At 34.7% G+C, this 20,503-nt stretch overlaps 3 protein-coding genes across 7 annotated transcripts in view; all 3 read left to right on the top strand.

Annotated features, from left to right (window-relative positions):
* Positions 1-142: 142 nt before the first annotated feature.
* On the top strand, positions 143-7,336 carry LOC100746647 (transcription elongation factor SPT6). 2 transcript variants are annotated; one of them, XM_024365611.2, is made up of 11 exons: positions 143-531; positions 599-683; positions 885-1,063; positions 1,148-1,267; positions 1,353-1,504; positions 1,590-1,827; positions 1,957-4,988; positions 5,077-5,593; positions 5,685-5,922; positions 6,013-6,405; positions 6,491-7,336. In XM_024365611.2, exons 1-11 carry the CDS (start codon positions 493-495, stop codon positions 6,712-6,714), a joined length of 5,217 nt encoding a protein of 1,738 aa, XP_024221379.1. In that variant the 5' UTR covers positions 143-492; the 3' UTR covers positions 6,715-7,336. The 2 variants fall into 2 exon arrangements, with proteins under 2 accessions (XP_024221379.1, XP_033175118.1); XM_033319227.1 differs by having other exon boundaries at positions 6,013-6,412; positions 6,510-7,336.
* A 1,122-nt stretch (positions 7,337-8,458) lies between these two features.
* LOC100746528 (stress response protein NST1) lies at positions 8,459-19,505 on the top strand. Of its 3 annotated transcripts, none has more exons than XM_012382125.3 (7): positions 8,459-8,653; positions 9,435-9,492; positions 15,594-15,949; positions 16,026-16,166; positions 16,245-16,385; positions 16,636-16,791; positions 17,206-19,505. In XM_012382125.3, the coding sequence occupies exons 2-7, from the start codon at positions 9,456-9,458 to the stop codon at positions 17,296-17,298; spliced, it is 924 nt and encodes a 307-aa protein (XP_012237548.2). In that variant the 5' UTR covers positions 8,459-8,653; positions 9,435-9,455; the 3' UTR covers positions 17,299-19,505. The 3 variants fall into 3 exon arrangements, with proteins under 3 accessions (XP_012237548.2, XP_012237547.1, XP_012237549.1); XM_012382126.3 differs by lacking the exons at positions 8,459-8,653; positions 9,435-9,492 and adding exons at positions 13,127-13,447; positions 14,558-14,647; XM_012382124.3 differs by lacking the exons at positions 8,459-8,653; positions 9,435-9,492; positions 16,636-16,791 and adding exons at positions 13,126-13,447; positions 14,558-14,647.
* Positions 19,506-19,655: 150 nt separating this feature from the next.
* The window catches only part of LOC100741848 (nuclear factor of activated T-cells 5), a 56,742-nt gene continuing 55,894 nt past the window's right edge, over positions 19,656-20,503 (top strand). For both annotated transcript variants that reach the window (XM_033319231.1, XM_012382083.3), the window contains exon 1: positions 19,656-20,182. In XM_033319231.1, the coding sequence (XP_033175122.1) occupies positions 20,156-20,182 (27 nt within the window). In that variant the 5' untranslated portion in view covers positions 19,656-20,155. The remainder of the gene's footprint in view (positions 20,183-20,503) is intronic.

Raw genomic sequence — 20,503 nt, 5'->3', positions numbered from 1 at the left:
GGGTAGACCTCTTTTATGAAGTTCTTGTATCTTCCACCAAAATTAAGTCGCTGCAGTCGAGTTGTGAGTGGATTCATATGAACTTGTAATTTTCTTCTTTCAAAGCAAAACTTTTTTTTCAATAAGTTTCACTATAAAAATATGCCAGAGTTTCTGGTGAGTACATCAAAAAATGTCCGAAATACAAAGGTTAACTATAAAATTGTTTTTATAATTGTTTATATAAAACTACTTATAACTCGATCGCAGAGCCGCTATTTATAGTACTGCAGCGGCGGATTAAGGAACTATGCTACAAAGAAGCGTCTTCCCCCACCACGGCAGTTTCAGGAAGTTTACGATCGCAGTATCCGTAGATGTGCAGTATTAAACAGCTGTACTGATGTCATCACTACTTCCTACACCATAATAGGATTCTTCCGTTTGTTATTGCTCTTTGTTATTAATATTGTTATATATTTTTTCGAAAAATTCTTATATTTCTAATAGAAGATGGCAGATTATTTGGACATTGAAGCACAAGAAAGTGAGGTAAGTAATAAAATGATACAATACGGCCATTTGTAAACATAGAATCTAATGTTTCATGATTTCGTAGGAGGAGGACCAACTTGATGTTAAAGAAAAGAAAAAACTTAAAAAATTAAAAGAGATGGAGGACAGTGAGGATGAAGATGATGAAGGTATATGAAAATGTTTGATACAAACAAGTATTTAGTTACTGCTTCTTTCAAAGCTTTTGAAGGTTCTAGAAAATACATTATTACTTTAGAATGCATTAAATATTAGAATCAAGATTTATACATCATTAATAATATGTAAATTAATATTTACTAATACTTAAAAACATCTTTCTTTAAATTATATGTATGTTTAATATTTAGAAGATGAAGGGGAAGTTCCTGGACTTATTGATGATAATTCTATCGATGATGATGATGATGGCGAGGATAGTGATAATTCTAGAAAACGTAAAAAAAGTGATGATGAAGATTTTGATGATCGTTTAGAAGATGAAGATTATGACCTACTTGAAGAAAATTTAGGAGTTAAAGTTGAAAGGGTATATATAGTTGAAAAAAAAACTATATAAAATATTTCAAATTTATATTTGATACAATTTTTTAAATATTATATCATTTTTTAGAAACGTCGTTTTAAGCGTTTACGTAGAATACAAGATGAAGAATCAGAAGTGGAAGAAGAAAGAGAAATAAATGATGAAAGAGATGCTATTGCCAACGAATTGTTTCAAGGTTCTGGAGACGTAAGTTTTTAAGTAAAATGTATATTTGACTTGTTTAGTAATTTACTAATTTAAAAAAATTAATTACTCTCATTTTGCTATATAGGAAGATGAAGAAAGAAGTGAAGTTAGCCATAGAGGTGAAGCGGAAGGGTATAATGAGGAAGAAAGTGATGATGAAGACGATTTTATTGTAGATGGTGATGGAATACCCATAACTGAAAAGAGGAAAAAGAAAAGACCTGTATTTTCAGATGCGTAAGTACTGTTTCTATTCTTAAAATAAACTATAAAATTTCATTATGATATAGTTATTTATTTTTTTATTATATTTTTATTATAGTGCATTGCAAGAAGCCCAAGATATTTTTGGCATTGATTTTGATTATGACGAATTTGGAAAATATGGAGGGGATGCGTTTGAAGAGGAAGAGGAGGATGAATATATTCATGACGAGATAGAAAACCGCCCAAGGCCATCAAAAAAACATCTTAAGAGAAAGAGTACAAGGAAAAGTATTTTTGAAGTATATGAACCCAGTGAACTTATACGCGGACACTTCACCGATGTAGACAATGAGGTAATAATTCGAATTAATTTTAATTTATCATCAGTGATTATAATTAAATTTAATATTATATTTATATATATATATATATATATATATATATATATATATATATACTATTATAACTTTTGTCTATTTTAGATTCGTACTACAGACATTCCTGAACGTATGCAACTTCGCGCTGTTCCCATTATACCTACAGTGGAAGGTTCGGATGAATTAGATCTTGAAGCCAAATGGATATATAAACAGGCATTCTGCCAACCAACAATTTCAATACAAGATTCTCATCTAAATGAAGAAGCCAAAGAAAGAGCTAAAAAGGGTCCGCAAACAATCGGCAAAATTAAGAAAGCCTTAGATTTTATGCGTAATCAGAACTTTGAAGTTCCGTTTATTGCATTTTATAGAAAAGAATATGTGTTGCCAGAGTTAAACATCAACGATTTGTGGAAAATTTATAAGTTTGACGTAAAATGGTGCTATTTGAAACAAAGAAAAGAAAATTTATTGAAACTCTTTGAGAAGATGAGGGATTTTCAATTAGATGAGATTATGAAAAATCCTGATGCTCCATTACCCGACAACATACGAGTTATTAAGGACGATGATATTGAACGACTTAAAAATGCTCATACTTTTGAAGAATTAAATGATATTTATCGACATTTTATGTTGTATTATAATCAGGATGTGTCATCCATGCAAGAAATTGCACGTAAGAAGGAAAAACAAGCACAAAGGAAAGCTAAATTGGAAAAAAGAAAGCAACAACTTGCAGAAGCTGAAGAAAATGGAGAAGATCTATCTGAAATTCCTGATGCAGAGGATGAAGAAGAAGAAATAGACGAATCATTAAAGCAGCCGGTTAGAAAAGGTCCTTACTATATTTGCGGAAAAGCTGGATTAGATGGATTTACTAAAAGATTTGGTCTCTCACCCGAGCATTTTGCTGAAAATCTTCGAGACAATTATCAACGTCATGAAGTAGATCAAGATCCAATAGAACCTGCAATAGTAGCAAATGAATTTTGTTCTGCAATATTTACGACAAGTGACGAAGTAGTTAAAGCTGCACAATTAATGGTTGCGATTCAGTTGGCGCACGAACCATTAGTTCGTAAATGTGTTAGAGAAATGTATATGGAAAGAGCAAAAGTATCCGTAAAACCAACTAAAAAAGGAATAAAGGAGATAGATGAAGGGCATGCCATTTATGGATTAAAATATCTTAAAAATAAGCCTGTACGGGATCTTGTTGGTGATCAATTCTTAAAACTAATTATAGCAGAAGAAGATAAATTAATTACACTTTACTTTAGTGACATGATAGAAGGAAATACTAGCAATAATTATATCGATGAAATAAAGCAACTATATTATAGGGACGAATTTAGTAAAAGTGTCCAAGATTGGAATGCATTAAGAACTGGTAGTGTTGAAGTAGCTTTAAATCGGATTATTATACCTCAATTGAAAAAAGAATTGAGATCCAATCTTTTGTTAGAAGCAAAAGAATGCGTTATGAAAGCGTGTTGCCGCAAAATGTACAATTGGATAAAAATTGCTCCATATGCTTGTGAATTTCCTGATGAAGATGACGAAGATTGGAATACTAGCAAAGGAATTCGTGTGATGGGTTTGGCATATGTGCCTGATCCGTCTCAAGCAGCCTTTACTTGCATAATTTCTCCAGAAGGAGAATGTACTGATTACCTAAGATTACCGCATTTATTGAAACGTAAAAATAGTTTTAGGGAAAATGAAAAGATATTGAAAGAGGTAGACTTACTAGGAATCAAAAATTTTATTGCCACAAAGAAACCACATGTTGTGGTAGTAAGTGGTGAATCTAGAGAAGCATTAATGATAGTATCTGATATAAAAGAATGCATAGCTAATCTCGCAGAAGAAGAAAAATTTCCTACAGTCCCAGTGGAAATATGTGACAATGAACTTGCTAAAGTTTATGCAAATAGTAACAGAGGTATATCTGAGTTCAGAGATTATCCAGAAGTATTAAGACAAGCTATATCTTTAGCAAGAAAAATACAAGATCCTCTATTAGAATTCTCTCAGTTGTGTACCATAGATGAAGAAATTCTGTGCCTTAAATATCATCCTTTGCAAGATCAACTTCCTAAAGATGATCTTATAGAAAATTTATATTTGGAATTTATAAATCGTATAAATGAAGTAGGAGTAGATTTAAATAAAGCAGTTCAGCAGCCTTATACAGCGAACCTAGTACAATTTGTGTGTGGCTTAGGACCTAGAAAAGGACAGGCTCTCATTAAGATTTTGAAACAATCTAATCAAAGACTAGAAAATAGAACACAGCTTATAACAGCATGTCATATGGGACCTAAAGTGTTTGTTAATTGTGCTGGTTTTATTAAAATTGATACAAATAGTTTAGGAGATAGCACAGAGGCATATGTAGAAGTACTAGATGGCTCACGTGTACATCCAGAGACATATGAATGGGCAAGAAAAATGGCAGTAGATGCTTTAGAGTATGATGATGAAGATGCAAATCCTGCTGGTGCCCTAGAAGAAATTCTTGAATCACCAGAAAGATTAAAAGATTTAGATTTGGATGCATTTGCAGAGGAGCTTGAAAGACAGGGTTTTGGAAACAAGTGCATTACTCTTTACGATATAAGAGCTGAACTGAACTGTAGATACAAAGACCTCCGTGTACCTTACCAATCTCTAAATACTGAAAAATTATTTGATATTTTGACTAAAGAAACTCCGGAAACTTTCTATGTCGGTAAATTAGTTTTGGCAACAGTTGTTGGTATAAGTCATAGAAGACCTCAAGGAGATCAATTAGATCAAGCGAATCCTGTTCGAAATGATGAAACCGGATTATGGCAATGCCCATTTTGCTTGAAAAACGATTTTCCAGAATTGTCCGAGGTATGGAATCATTTTGATGCCGGTGCATGTCCGGGAAAAGCAACTGGAATTCGTTTAAGGTTGGATAATGGAATATCTGGATATATTCACGTAAAAAATCTGTCTGATAAACATGTCGCTAATCCAGAGGAAAGAGTACGTGTCGGACAAGTAATTCATTGTCGCATAATTAAGATCGAAGTAGAACGATTTAGTGTCGAATGTACTAGCAAGACGAGTGATCTTATTGATAAAAATCACGAATGGAGGTAAAGTATCAACAAATAATTATAATAACTTTATTTATAATCATTTCAACAAGTTCCTCAATTAATATTTTACGTGTATTCTTTTTAGACCTCAGCGAGACGTTTATTATGAAGCAGAGGCAGAAGAAAAAGATACAAAAACAGAGGAGGATGCTAAAAAATTGCAACAACGACAAACTTATGTAAAACGTGTTATAATTCATCCTAGTTTCCATAATATAAGTTTTGCAGAAGCTGAAAAGTTAATGTTAACTGTGAAGCAAGGGGAAGCAATAATACGACCTAGCAGTAAGGGATCCGATCATTTGACCGTAACATGGAAAGTCACAGAAAATATTTATCAACATATTGATATAAGGGAAGAAGGCAAAGAAAATACATTTTCTTTGGGTCGCAGTTTATGGATTGGCAATGAAGAATTCGAAGATTTGGATGAAATTATCGCTAGACATATTAATCCGATGGCTGCTTATACTTCGGAACTTTTAGATTTTAAATATTACAAAACAAGTGTAGAAGGCATTAAAGATAAAGCAGAAGAAATTTTGAAGGAACAGAAGAAGCAAAATCCTGGAGGGATACCATATATTGTGTCTGCAGCTAAAGTATGTTCGAAAATATTTAATATTTGCTTATATTCCTACTTCAAAATTTTTATTTTTCAATTAAATTAATATTTTTTGTTATACATTTTAGAATTATCCCGGAAAATTTTTACTTTCGTATTTACCACGAATTCGTTGCCGTCATGAATATGTTACTGTAATACCTGATGGATTTCGATTTAGAGGTCAAATGTTTAGTAGAATAAATGACTTGTTCCGCTGGTTCAAAGAACACTTTAGAGATCCTATACCAGGACAAGCTACACCTGGTACTCCACATGGAACTATGACTTCCAGAACACCATACAATGGTACTCCAGGAGTGAATGGTGAGTCTCATATTACTAAGAATTTGGATCCTATGATAATTTTTATTCTACTGAAATTAACTTCCTTTTTGTCTGTTTCTTTTTTTTCAGGAGTGAATCCAGATACAATACAGAGGGTAGCACAGAATATGCCACACCACTTGTTACATTCACTCTCAAAAGTAGCAAATCAAACTCCACATCATTATCCACCATACACTCCAGGAGCTGCTAGTGTTAATAACTATGGAATGTATGGAAGTACGCCTTATACACCTTCCGGCCAAACTCCGTTTATGACCCCCTACCATACACCACACCACACGCCCCATCATCCACAAACACCTAATCACTCTCAAGGACCATTCTTACAACCAATTCCTCCAGCAATGAATTCAAATTCACATAGAACTGCAAGATCACATAGATCTGTCTCTAGTACTTCTGATGCAACGAATTGGACAAAAGCGGCGGAAGCATGGGCTCGATCAAAGCAATCTTCGAAAGAATTGTAAGTTGTCTATATCAAAATATATCAAAAATCAATGAAATCATAATATATCAAAAAATATCAAAATCATAATGAAATATTCATTTTCTAATTTTAGTAATACTACTCCAAGATACAATGAATCTAGAAAAACACCACGAAATCAAGAAGCTCAAAATGGGAGAGCAACTCCGCGCAATAGAACCCCATCTGCTCGTACTCCGTCTTATAAATCTCCTAGAGAAACTCCATTTACAAATTCTAGTCCCCGGAGTATGTCTCTAAGTGGAGATGGTACTCCCCTATATGATGAAAGTTGGTAATCATATGTTTTACATGTATATGTAGCTAGAACAATTGGTTATTTGAAACAATACTCTACTGAATAGAGTATACTTTATTAACAAAAGAAAAAGAGTAAGGTAAACCATAAATGTGTATGGTTCTATTTTCTGCCAATTGGCACAAAGCATTTTCTATATCAAATATTTATTACTAGTACAAATTATACACTTTTTATAGAATCTTTTCCGAGATTTTTGTTACGAATGTTTGATCGAGAAGTGTCTAATGTATATAAATAAAAGGAGGAAATTAACAGAATTGACTTAATGCCAATTTTATATTTCGGTTTAGCAAAACATATCAAGCAAATGTTGTTTTCCCTCTTTATATGTACATAATGTTTGAAATATTCTACCTCAATGATATTACATCTCCAAACTATCAATTCTATACAATATATCTGTTTATATTTGCTCAAATATATCATATTACCATTTAGTTCCATAAATTATTCAAACACAGATACTGCCTTAATTCAAAAATATATGTATAAATTTTATTTGTATAATAATTGACTTACTACTGATGTATTAATCTAGGCACATGCAATTTTGATATATATTTTATTATAAAAGATTAGAAACATTAAACATGTGTTAAGTAAAATGTTCTTTCTTTCCAACCCTTCATAAACTAATGATCATAGTTACAAACGTCATCATTTTGATTTTGATTGATTTTTAATAATTGTTTAATGTATATAACAATAATATATATTTAAAAAATACTTTCAATATATATTAAAAAATTTGATAATGTATAAATAATCATACTTAGTACACAAAAAAAGCATGTTCCTTTGTTTTAACGATTATTTTATAGTTATAAAACAGAATATATATGAAACATATACATGCATTTTATTAAATATTTTGCATAATGGTTTGCATAATTGACTGACATGATTTTAATAATGTAAACTGGCTACTTACTATAAAGAAAAATAAAACAAAATTTTCACATTTTTCAGTAATAAATAGAAATAAAAGTAATAATGATTAGTTAAAATCTTAACGAATATATGACGTTTTCTCGTAAAATCATCGAAACCAGTTATAACGACTCGACCATATTTGGAACGGATTTTTACGTTCTGATGGTCGCACAACGGTCGTCGGTCATAACTTCCCACACATTGGTACGCACGTTGCTGGAGATGCAGACATATGATTCATCCAAAATGAATCTTTTTTGAACTGTGTGACTGTGTTTCAGTCAAAAATATACATGCATGTATTTTCACAATGCTTCCACTGTACTATTATAGATTATTTATTATAAATTATATTTTAATCATAGAAATTGCATAAAATGACTCGCGATAATTATAAGCAATTCAATAAAATCATTAGGTCTTTTAAATTCATAAGTATATAATTAAATATTATCGAATTATGTATTTATGATAAATAATGACAAACATATCTTAATAAGACATAATGTGATATAACGTAAATATGAATAGAATACATTAAGGAAACTGTGATTACCTTGCTTAAGTACATTGTATTTACAATGGTTATCTTTTAAACAATGAAAACGGTACTGCGAATGCGTAGTAAAAGACCCGCGTGACACGTCCTGGTACAATTCAGCCAACGCTTCAAATTCAAACGAACCAATCTCGATGAACCGATTACTTAGCTTAACCAATGAGAACTCACGAATGTTCGAGCACTTTGACAAAATGTACGTATATGTCGTATGTGTAGCCGAACGTTCACCAGTGTGAATCGCTGAAATACACAGAGATACTTGCATGTCGCAATAAAAGCAGCCAGCAAGCCAGCAAGTCCACCGACCGTTCAGATCTCTTAGCAGTCCTAGCATTGTCAAGTGCGTGCGTGATTGTTCCTGTCGCAGGATCTACTTTTACTCTTCAATAATTACTTATTTATTCTTTTAAAGGGAAAACAGGTAAGTTAATTTGTTTATTTCCAATTTATGACGGTAAGTTCACGAGGTGATAAAGGGACGCCACCGAGTACGAACAAAGAGACACTGCTTATTCTAGTTTATGCTTAATCAATATTCAATACCAAACAAAGAGAGTGCTGTTGTTTTTGTACAATAACCCTAATCGACATCTTCCGCATTCGATTTACAGCGTGACTGCAGTATGTTTTTTCGAACGCGATCATGCGTAGAAGTAATCGTAACTTCGACTTTCTGTGATTGTATTTAAATAAATTTATTATAATATTTTTCGTAAAATATAGAAGAGAATACTGAAAACGATTTTTCGTGAAGTCACTGAACGTCAAGCCAAAGTAAATTTGACATATATTCGTGAGGCTGGTTCATTGCACTCTATATACTGTACATCGTACAGACAGCTTCGAATAATTTCAAATACCGTTTATTTCGTTTATGTAAGAATAACACGCAATAATGCCTTGTCTTTTCCTAGAAAGTTATTACCCTTTCATGGTATACAGGTGTATTATAAGACACTTCTTCCAGGAATAAAATCTTTTCGATCCTTGAGGAATTTGGCCACAATATAAATAGCATATAGTTTCCTTATATACCTCCTTTGTTTGAAATGAACTTTCTAGATGGGATTATTACATTAAAAATTGCGAAACATGTACGAAAGTTAACGTAGTTTACATGAAACAAGAAATAAATATTCGCAAAAAATACTATCTAGCTTTTTTCAAACTCAGTTTATAAAATGGAAGATATTCTTTTACAGTGATATACAGCTACGGCAGCAATGGCTACGGCTACTGAGTCGCCTGTTAACAACGAATGTAAGTGATGAAATCTCTGAACAAAGATATTAATCGATTATTTCCTATAACAATTTCTCCAGTTAACTCCAGATATTTGTGATCTATATCATACTATCTTGAGTATTAACAAAGAATTGCGATAAGGTATACAATATATACGTGACATGTACATTATACATCTTATATATAACACATAATATGTTTACGTTTCTTATTGTTATTTATCCAAATTGATAGCTTATTTTAAGAAAGTAATGAATATATTTTATCAAATATACATTCCATGCACGTTAAGTATATACATGTATACATTGTTCGATCTTCTACAATCAGTATGTACTACACAACGATGTTATTTACGATACGATAGTTCGATACACCTATATACATATTTATATATTTGTAACGACGACTTTCTTCCAGTCATTGTTCTGTCGAGTTTCGTAAATCGCCACGAGCAATGAGCCAAAATTCCGTGTCGAATAAAAAGGTAGTCGTGAATTGTATGTAATACGATTTTTACACTTTTGGATGACAAAGTCAGTACGACAAAGGATCGTTAATTAGGAAGGCAATTTAGATGGCAGTAGGAACACACCCTAAGGCAGCGAAAAGTAGATAGTTGCTGAGAAGAGGTCAGAGCCCTCCATTGGCGTCCTCGGAGAAGTGCAGCCTGCACTTCACCGTGGCAACTGCAGCTTGTCTCAACTGCAGTGCTTGAACGCCTTTCAGTGGTTCTCAACTACCAGCAATTTTAATATATAAAAATGTGTTTCTTCAGTAAATCGCTGTTGCGATATTTTTATATTTGTGCAAATAGAGTATTTATTCTATCTAAACATGATAAATTGTTGTATTTTCACATTTTGTTCTTTTTATAGTTATATTATATACTTCAGCTCTTAAGATTGCTTGATATATTAGTTCAGACGTAATTTAAAGTTTCCTTGTAACTGTAGAGTCAATATTTATAAGCGTGACTTTTTATGATTGTCATATTGGAGCTGAACATTTTTTTCCTCTGGAAGGCTTTGATAGTCAATACCGATTAAATAAAATATAAAAAAATGATACAATGATGAGTTAAACACAATTTAAAAAATTATCAAAAGATTATATGAAATTTAAAAAATGATCAAACGATGGATTATATGAAATTTAAAAAATAATCATTGCATTACAACCTATCTCCAGGTTTGTTCTAAATTTTTTACAGAATGGAATATAATGTAAGATACATATAACGAAACATACGTGCTCCATGGGTTAAGTATAGATTTTTTATGTATTAATTGAATGCGACAATTCTATAGCTATCTGTAATTTCGCAATGCGAATAATTATATGGAAAGTGATTGTATTGATCTTTCATTATCGGACTGTACATGGTGTAACGGGACCCGCATAAGTGTTGTGTATCGATAAATAATGCTGTTTCACAATTGAACGCTGTGTCAGCTGCTAGCGTGCGATTTGAAGCCTCGTTCCTCGCTCTTTTCAGATCGGCTTCTCTCGTCGTACCGAAGGATGAGATTCAAGTTTCTCTTACACGCGTGAAAGAGAGCAGTTCGGTTAACTCTCGGTAGTATTTAAACAGCGTACACATGGTAACATCGAAGTGCGTAGGTTAATCTGATTGTCTGGTGCAAGATATATCGGATGAAATGTCCATAAGTGATTTCCCTCGGTGAAACTCACCGTTGAATTTCTTCCTACCTTAAAGGGTATGCGACGATAAACCATATTTTAAAACGATGCACCTTTCTTGACTGGTCAACTACAACTTTTACTTCTATTTCTTGTCTTTCTTTTCATTAACGCTTCTTTAAATCATCCAATTAAACGTAACGAGCGAGTGAAACTCATTAAACATCGTATGAGATCGAGACATTCCATGGATCTCCTTTTCCTCTTCGGGTAAATAGATTTTTTAACGAATTGCTATCAGGCAATTGTTACTTATTATTTATTTGCTTGAGAATAAAATGATTTTCTTTGGTGTACAAGGGAAATGTAATAGTATTAGTATCATCTGCTGTCAGCTGTACAGTGAGATTTAAATGAAGATATCAGAAAGGTTGAAATTTAAAAAGAATCCTTGGCAAACGGCGAGATTCGGTTTCGAGGTACTTCCATTAGAATACGTCACTCCGATTTCTGCGCAATTTACCACGGTTCGTGACCAGTAGAAAAAGGGGCGACTGCATTATTAACATCGCCTGTTCCCTCGTTCCGAGTTCTGAAAATATTCCACGATATCGATCCACGTGTAGGAGATTCATTCATTTTACGGCATATCCTTCGATTGTAATGCGTCACGGAGTTCCGACATTGCAATTGTTCGATCGTTTCTGTCAAATGGAAAAGTTTACGGAACAACGAGTATCGTTTGCGTCCTACATTTTCTGGCTTCGATTTGTTTTAGTATTGTTTTCTACATTTGTTTCGACCGATTTTACCAATTCGTGGGATTATTAAAATACTGCGAAAAATAACCACAGAGGATAAAAAAAGATGAATACGATGTACGGTCAGTCGGATCCGAAGATACGAAGGGTGTGTCCATAGACAAAACAGAAGATACAGTTTCGTAAAAAGAGCAATCTATTTCGAGTGTCAATGTAGAGCTATCGAGAAGGGCAAAAAATATTGATGGATCGTTTAGATACGAGGGTGGGTGAACGACTGAATTATTCCTCGCGAAACGGAATCACGTTCTACGTCGATCGAAGAAATATAACAATAAAGTCAAAGTTGAAGTTTTATCAAATGTCAGGAAATTAAGAGGCTTTTGTGTGTTCCGAGGGTTCAAGTAAATTCAAGTAGAAGTGCTTAACACAGATACCGGAACAATCGAAACAAGGTTTCTCAGCACTCTACAAATGCTCTTCAAGGCGCATACTGCAAAGTCGTCAGTTCGAAGATCGCATCCTCGGTGTCGCAACCAAGCAAGGGCAGGATCTAGCGAGCGGTAGGGCTTGATTTATAGTTGCGAAATAGGGCGCCGGTTATATAAAATATTCGCAAACTTTCAAATCGATATGCTGCGGGAAAATGATTAACTCAAAGATCTTTAGATACTGTAATCTCACCTCTGTACAATATTACGATATTATTTTATTACATTTTCCTACAATTCTATCAGTTATACAAAAGAAAATGTTCGAAAGAAATCTATCGATTATATGTGTAAGAACTATCATATCTTCGATGATAGATATTCCAGCTACAGTTAAACGAAATTCAATTTCAATATTTTCGATAATGATCTAATTCTAACTTTAATTCTTACTAATTCTAACATTGCAAAAATTAAACGCGGGACTATGCTTCGACAAACTGCGGAATGTGGCGAAGATCGTGATAAGAAGATATCGTCCATTGATCAGCAGGCTGGTGGTACGAGGTTGAGTCAAAGTATAAGAAGCTTGACGGTGGTTGGAGTTAGACAGATGGTATTTTACGCCTCCACGTAGCTTCCACACGTGCCTAGCGACCGGCAGCCGGGTCCACGATATAGGCATGTTAAGGTTGCTCGAGGTGGAGGTTGGAGGTTGGAGGTTAGTAGAGGTGGAAGGGTGGCTTGTCGTCGGGTAGGCTACTCGCTGCAGTGGGGAGTGGTCTGCCACGACTAGGGGCGCAAGAGGCGCCAGTCGGTGGATATTGAGCGACGCCCGGCGTCGTGGCGCACTGTGCGGATCAGTCGCCCTCCAGCCACCGCCCCAGATACGAGTTCAGCCACTTCCGGCCTTTCTTCTTGCTCGTTGGACGTGTCCTCTCGCCGACTCTTCTGCGCTCCCTTTTTTCATTCTCGTAGCCGTTTTCGCCAAGCTCTTTAATTTCGCTAAATACCGACCACGATTCGCGGGCAGCAGCGAGTAAACAAACGCTAGAAATATGCTGATCGGTCTTGTGCGCGATTCAGTGCTGCAGTGCTTCTGTCACAGCTGCAAAGCACCTTTGGGCATCGTAGGTGAGTTCTGTATTTGATAAAAATTGTCGTCTTTGCTAGGAAGGAGGATGTGCAACCGATCTTCGTATTTTCTTCTTTTATTTTTTATCTTTTTGTTTCTATGGTAATTCATTTGCGGGCTATGCAGAGAACTAGTAGGGGAGGAGGAGTCGATATCGCGGTGAATGACTCCTGCGATCGAAGTGATCCGCTAAATTCGTGACCAGACATTTCTTTTAATCTAATTTTATATGGTATCGTTGCATGCAGTTTTACGTGGAATTTTTTCACCTCTATTCATTCTCGCTACTTACTACCTTTGATATCGCGATCGTTAAATCAATTCTGTAACAACTCCTTGTTTATTTTATTCGTTTTACCTGCCTTGATTTTTTCAATTACAAAAATATAAATTATCAATAACTCCTTTTGCTTTTGACAAGGTTCGAATATGTTATGTTTAAATAACTTTTGAGGCACAGAGAAACGTGACGATTTCCTCCTCGAACCTCCCTCAAACGTTCTCCTTTTAAATACATGTTTTTTGAACTTGATGGTCGGTGTATTTTTACCGCAGTCTACGGTGGTCGATATCACGTTGGTATCGTATTATCTTAGGTACCTGCAGTTCGATCAATTTCTCTACCCTCTACCAATTGGTACTCGTAGTGTACTCGTGTATCATCGATATTACTATCCACATCAAAAGTTTATTACACCGGTAGCATCATTATTCTCCATTATATTTTTTTATATAACTCAATATTACATAATTTGGTGTGTTAATATTATTTTTGTTTTATTATTTTCAAAGCTTGGCATATACTTTAACACAATAAGCACGGTAATTTGATCGAATCGATATTTCCCATCTTAAATCTTGACTTATGTTGAGCTTGTGCAGATACCTATACAGATTTAAGAAATAGTCGGTACGAATGTGCTCCATGAGGAAAGCTTCCACAAAATTCGCTACGATCGGGGTGCGGCCCAAGATGGCCACCCTTGGCTTTGTTGACCTTTGTTAACCGATAGGAGACGGTTGCATCGATTTCCCGTTAATTAAAACACGATTCCTATTTCCCTGGTCCCTACGGTAATACGACACTCATTGATTCTCAATTTTCGAAGCGGGAGGCAGAAGGGGCAATGCGCCCTTCAAGAAGCCCAGCGGCAAAGGAAAACCGCGAACCAAGCAACCGAAGAAAGTAAAGTTCATCAGTGAGTATACGTCGTTTTTTAATTAACGAGTCTTGCCGTCGATCCATTAACTTTCGAATTGCACCAGTACCTACGTAATCGGACGCTTAATCGCGTTTGAATTAAGTTTAATTAACAGCGCTTGACTTTTACTCAAGAACCGTATAAAGTCGATGATGTGGAAAGAAAGTAGAAAGCTTTATCGTTTAACGATATATCCTTGTTATTTTATATGTTATTGCTTGCTAGACGGTATTTTATCGATTGAAAATTGCACAGCCGATTGAAATATGCACAGATCGATTTTCCGTGCAAATTGCGCTCGCTGCAAAGTGCAACGAACTCGACTCGAATAGTCGCCAATATGTCGCCGGTGAATTATAAATCGAAGGCGGCGAATGTCGGAGAACGCTCCGTTGCGGTGTACGGTAGGGTGGCCGCTGAAAGGTGCGTGTGCCGACGCTAGACGTCGCGGCGCCTAGAGACAATCGTCTCGTGGGCTGATCGATCCTTCCTTCTTGTGGTCTGAGTCATACTTCCGTAACTCGTGCACTTCGAAGCGAACCCGAGATGAATGGGATCGAGAAATCTTCCGCCAAAGTGGATTGTGTCTCGCCGGCCTGGGGGACTGGATGTTTTTAATTGCACCTTGCTCGATGGGGGACGCGTAAAATAATTAATGAATCATGAAGGTTTACCATCCCGTCGTTATGCGTATGTAGATTTTTGCTACGTTACGAGTAGCGATAATTAATTTGTTTTGCACTTATGCAATTGGTTGATTTAATGAAAATTAATTCTTCAATTATGTTAACATTTGAATAATTGTTTTTAATTTGTAAAATTGTACTCAAGTTAGTATGTTTAATATATTGAAGCAAATATTATTAATAATTCTGAATAATTCCAAGGATTTGAAATTAACAATATATTTACCGATACATTTTGCTTATTAACGCGTTTATAGCAACTGAGATTCGATGCCAAGAGAAGTCCAAAGGTGGATTGTGCTATGAGGTAATCTTAGCAGAGCCAACAGTACAGAAGAGAGCACCGTCACCTCCACAGACAAGTCCGACTCAACAAGTCGCTATTGAAGACAAGCTTCGAGCAGCGGAGGAAAGAAGACTTTCTTTGGAAGCTCATAAACTTGCTGCTCTTGCTGCTAAGCTTAGCAAAATTGAAGAGGCAGCTCGCAAAAAAGATGAACTTAGCGCTGCTTTCATTGCTGCGACGCGTGAATCTTTAGATGCTAAGATGAATAATACAGAAGAGAAGCGAGAGGCGCACATTGCGGAACTGAAAAACAAGTTGAAAGAGCACGTTAGTTGAGATCTTCCTTTATTTGCATATATTCATCGAATAAATGTTATCATGTTTTTTCTATTTTTGATTATAGTTAGAAAGCGTAGAGAAAACTCGCTTGAGCCTTGAACAGCAGACTCAGGAGGTTCGTTGTGCCGTTGAAGAAAAGCTGAAAACTGCCGCCGCTCAACGGGACGAGAATATTAAGAGGATGCTGGATCGTCTAAAAGAACATGTCAGTCTTCGATATTATTGATTAGTAAAATAAAATATCCCTTTTATATATTATTTAATCTCATTTTTTTATTACTAGGAGGAGCAAGTTGCCCGCGTACGCCAAGGACTAACCGAGCGTGTGCAACAACTTGAATCTCAGATTCAAGGCAAGTTAGATCAAGCTCACGAACGCCGTCAGAATATTGAACGCGAACAGAAAGAGAAGCTGCGCATTCATGTAAGTAGTATGCATTATTCATTAACTTAGACTTTGGTATTAGTTTTATGGGTTTTCTATTAGATTGTTTTGGCAACTACCAGGAAGGATTTCTCGCTTCTGTAGAAGTAACACCTGTTTTGGTCAAGTTTTGAAAACACGAGTACACGGGAATGTAGTTTTCCAAACTTGGTTGTTTTCTTAGTGGAAATCCTTTCTTACACACTGTCGACAATGTTACCCAATAAGGGAATTTGAAATGGTCGTTTAGAACACTGTGAAGATAGCAAAAGTGCGTCAGATGGCGGATGAGTGCGCCACGAGAGAACTTCTGGTGAAAAAGTTCGAATTTGACAAGAGGGTTTCTACTGCGGAGCAGAACCGACAGCGAGAGATTCAACGTCGTGTGCAGGCTATTCGCCAGCATGTAATTTCGCCCTCTTTTTGTTGATTCAATATTCTTATTGTCTCTCACCTCCTACCACCATGAGATATTGGCTTATATTATACCCGTTTCGTTGATTGAGTTTCAGTAGAAATTTTATGAACTTCAGTAGCATACGGTTATCATTAGAACGTTTAATGAATTTTAATCGTGCTTTGTCATATTATGTTGCAGAAAATATTCCTCATAGGAATTCAGTTATATTATGTATAATTATATATCTAATTTTTTATCATTTTCTTTTCAGCATGATCCTGCATTTATGAGCTACTATACCTGATGGATGTTAGCTTAATATCACCTCTAGCATGATACATTTAAACATTATTATTTTAGAATAGTTGAATCTCGTAAACTTACGCTTAAAATATCATTCCTATTTTTCTTGTTCTAAAGGAGAGGCGCGCCGAGATGGTAAGACAGAATAAGGCAGCTCTGTCCGAGCAATCTGTCCTGCCCGCTGAAAAGGAAACTGCCAGTTCTGGGTAAACATAACGTCATTCTTGATCGCTATCCTCGTTAAAATACCTTTTCATCGTTATAAAATTGGGGAAAGAGGAGAGCGGGATTTGACTACCGCTTGCAGAGTCACTCGCTGAATAGATCGTCGGAGTTACGTGTTTGAATTTTGAAATAAACTAAAACTAAGGAGTTGCACTCGCTGTGCTTTACGAGACTCCATTACGCTTGGTGCCATTTTCGTTCGCTGGAAGAAAATTAAGGAACTTAATGCAAGCGATTTAATCGTAGTTGGAGAGATTTGCAATTTTAACGGCTTTATTTTATTACAGTTAGATAAAACATTCAAAATGATTCAAAGAAACGTTTATATTATGGAGAATTAACTGGTTATTTTTCTCCCACTTACTACTCGTGCAAAGAATATCACTGTCTTTATCTAACTACACTCATTTCTTTTTTTTAAATGTACACGAATACATAGACGTAAGCCCTAACCTTAACCTAATCCTAACCTCGGTTGAAAGATAGGACATGTAAAATATTTTCAGTTATAATGTGCCTACCACTTACACGATTGTGGATCTTCTAGAAGGTGGCATTAAAAATATCTTATATGTTTGTGATCAATTGTGTATGTTGGAGTCTAATATTTTACAACTTTTATAATGCTTGTTTCAGTACATTTCCTTCTTTTGATACCTACAATGTTGTTATTTCATTAATTACCCCGTTAAAAAACTATTCTGTTTATATTTGAAATTAAAAAAGGTCATAGTGATTATCGGAGTTAAACGTTAAAAAATTTTCTCTCCTGATAAAGACTCTTTTTATCCTTCATTTTTTTCTTACGTAGTTTTTGATTTCTGCTTTTGTTCGTTAAAAAGTTTGCTTTTATTCGTAGATTAATCATAGAGTACTACCGCTACAATTAGATCGTAAGTGGTAATTGCGACCATATGTGTGTACAGTACAGTACATATATGATAAGTATATGTGTATGGTTCGTGCCGACATGTAAGCACACTTATAATATATATAATAGTGCTTTATACTAGGCTTGAAAACTTTAAAACCATTTTGTACTCGATCATTGTAATATTACTGCGCTAACAGAACAACAACATTTACGAAATATGTAGTCTAATTGAATATGATAATATGATGCTTCTGTGATGACTTAATTATTTGTCAAAATGTGTAGTCTTTAAGTGAGAGTGTGAGAGAGAGAAAGGAGGAGCGAAAGACATTTGATTCCTCTATGCTTGTATGGATACCGTGGCTTAGGGGCCTTAATTTCGTTCGCATTATATATCATCGCTGGAAGTATTTAAAAATATAACAAAATCCGTATCAGGGCAAAGTTTTCACAGAAATTTTCCTTCGCGTAATGAAATAGTCAGCTGATGGTTCCTCGGTCTTCTAAGATACTCGTATATATATAATGGGGATACCACAAATGGAAGGAAACTTTTAGCTTTGGTCACGGTATCGTCACAAAATAAAAGGAGTAAAAAGAAAATATGTCGCAGTGATATTGCAACCGATATCCTACGGTCTTAGATATTGATACTACACAAAAAATTTTTACAAAGGGCTATTGCAGAAATGTTAACGCGAGAAAAAATAAATTAATTAAAAAACAGAGATTGAAAGGAAAAAAGAAGCATTAGAACTTTTACGTCGACGAATATATAACTGTAACCTACATTGCTGAGTGTTGCGGTTAATTCGGCACGTGTTGCAATGTCAAGAAAAGGACGAAAAGTTTTGATTTTTCTTGTAGTTATGACACGTGTCGAATAACGTCTATTTTTGCATAATTGTTGTGATCTTTTGCAAAATGTATTTCGTATAATTATTATATAGATGCCCGACGTATGTATGTTATGATTGTCTTTTTCGATCTACGTTATGATATATAAATATTATAGATTTCTACGCGATGGTATATATATATATATGGTATATATATATATTATACGGTTATGATATGTACGTATGGTTTCTTGTGAGCTTTGGTAATTGTCTTATAGTGGTGCGAAGAAGCAAATCAATTCTTGCAAAACCATTATTGCAAAATAAATTTTTATTGGATCAGAAATATATCGCGAGAAACCAATTTCTTAACGATATATTGATTGCCTTTGATATTCTTTGTTCAATTTTTAGTTTGGATAAATGTGTTCGTGAAAGAGAACCTGATTGTGTGAAGTAAACGGACATACCTACACGCACTTACGTTTGTTTGTTTTTATTACAAATTCCCTTTGAGTGCTCCTCTTTGATATATAGCATAAATTAGAATATCTTCATTTTACAAAATGTTAGTTATTTTAACTTAAATTTAAACATTTTTTTATAACGCATAGATCTTGGCGCCGCGACTTTATAACTCATGATTTAGATATAACCGACTATCGATAAAACAGATTATTTCAAAATCTTGCCAGTGCCGCCTAATTTGTAATGAATCACAAGGCCCCGCTTATTGTGAAAAAAATATATGACATTCTTATAATAATAATGTTGCTTCTTATATTAATATTAAGTGTTAGCAAGTTTCGTATAAGATATTGCACGTAACAAATTGCTTACAATTTTCTCATAGCTTTATAATTTTAGAATTAAATGTTTCAAATATAAGGAAAGCATAGATACGTCACCAAGATCTACGTGACGTCATAGGCTGTTGAATGGCCGAAAGCCAAAGGCTAAACGAAACGTCGAGGCAGGCTTTATAGCTGAGTAGGTAGAGGGCAAATGGCTGCCGTGTGGGTGAATAATAATGCGTAGCCAGTGTAAGACAAGTGATAAAAATCGTGATAAAGTGCGTGTACGATGTTACTGAAGGGCCGATTATCGGAGAAGAAGAACCGGAGGCATCATGGGAAAAACACCAAAGCCACAGCCGGTAAGTGGATAGATTGGTATACCAGGAAATTTGCGAAATGGTTCGCCTGCCAGTCGACGAGATAGCCCTGCTGCGTTCTCGGTCCCTCTAATCGTTTTCCATGGTATCAACACAACATGGCCGAACATGTGAAAATTAATTACGTGATATTAACTTACATGTAGTGAATAAATATAAGAGAAATTTCCAACAAAAGTGTATTCAATGTAAACGATACTTCTATATGCGTGTCAAAAATTCATAGAAGCATAAATGTTTGAACCATAAAATGTCAAGATAAATATGTATTTAAAAAATATGTATTTCTTGGAGTAAAAAAAT

The sequence above is a fragment of the Bombus impatiens genome, unplaced genomic scaffold, assembly GCF_000188095.3.
Source record: "Bombus impatiens unplaced genomic scaffold, BIMP_2.2 scf_0142, whole genome shotgun sequence".
NCBI lineage: Eukaryota > Metazoa > Arthropoda > Insecta > Hymenoptera > Apidae > Bombus > Bombus impatiens.
Note: the sequence above shows the minus strand (reverse complement) of the source record. Positions and strands in the feature narration are given on the sequence as shown.

Coding starts and splice junctions, on each gene's coding strand:
- LOC100746647 (XM_024365611.2), top strand. CDS start 493: ATGGCAGATTATTTGGACATTGAAGCACAAGAAAGTGAG. Junction 1,505..1,589: donor AGACCTGTATTTTCAGATGC/GTAAGTACTGTT, acceptor TTTTTATTATAG/TGCATTGCAAGAAGCCCAAG. Junction 4,989..5,076: donor GATAAAAATCACGAATGGAG/GTAAAGTATCAA, acceptor TATTCTTTTTAG/ACCTCAGCGAGACGTTTATT.
- LOC100746528 (XM_012382126.3), top strand. CDS start 13,372: ATGCTGATCGGTCTTGTGCGCGATTCAGTGCTGCAGTGCTTCTGTCAC. Junction 13,448..14,557: donor AGCACCTTTGGGCATCGTAG/GTGAGTTCTGTA, acceptor CAATTTTCGAAG/CGGGAGGCAGAAGGGGCAAT. Junction 16,386..16,635: donor AAGAGAAGCTGCGCATTCAT/GTAAGTAGTATG, acceptor ATGGTCGTTTAG/AACACTGTGAAGATAGCAAA.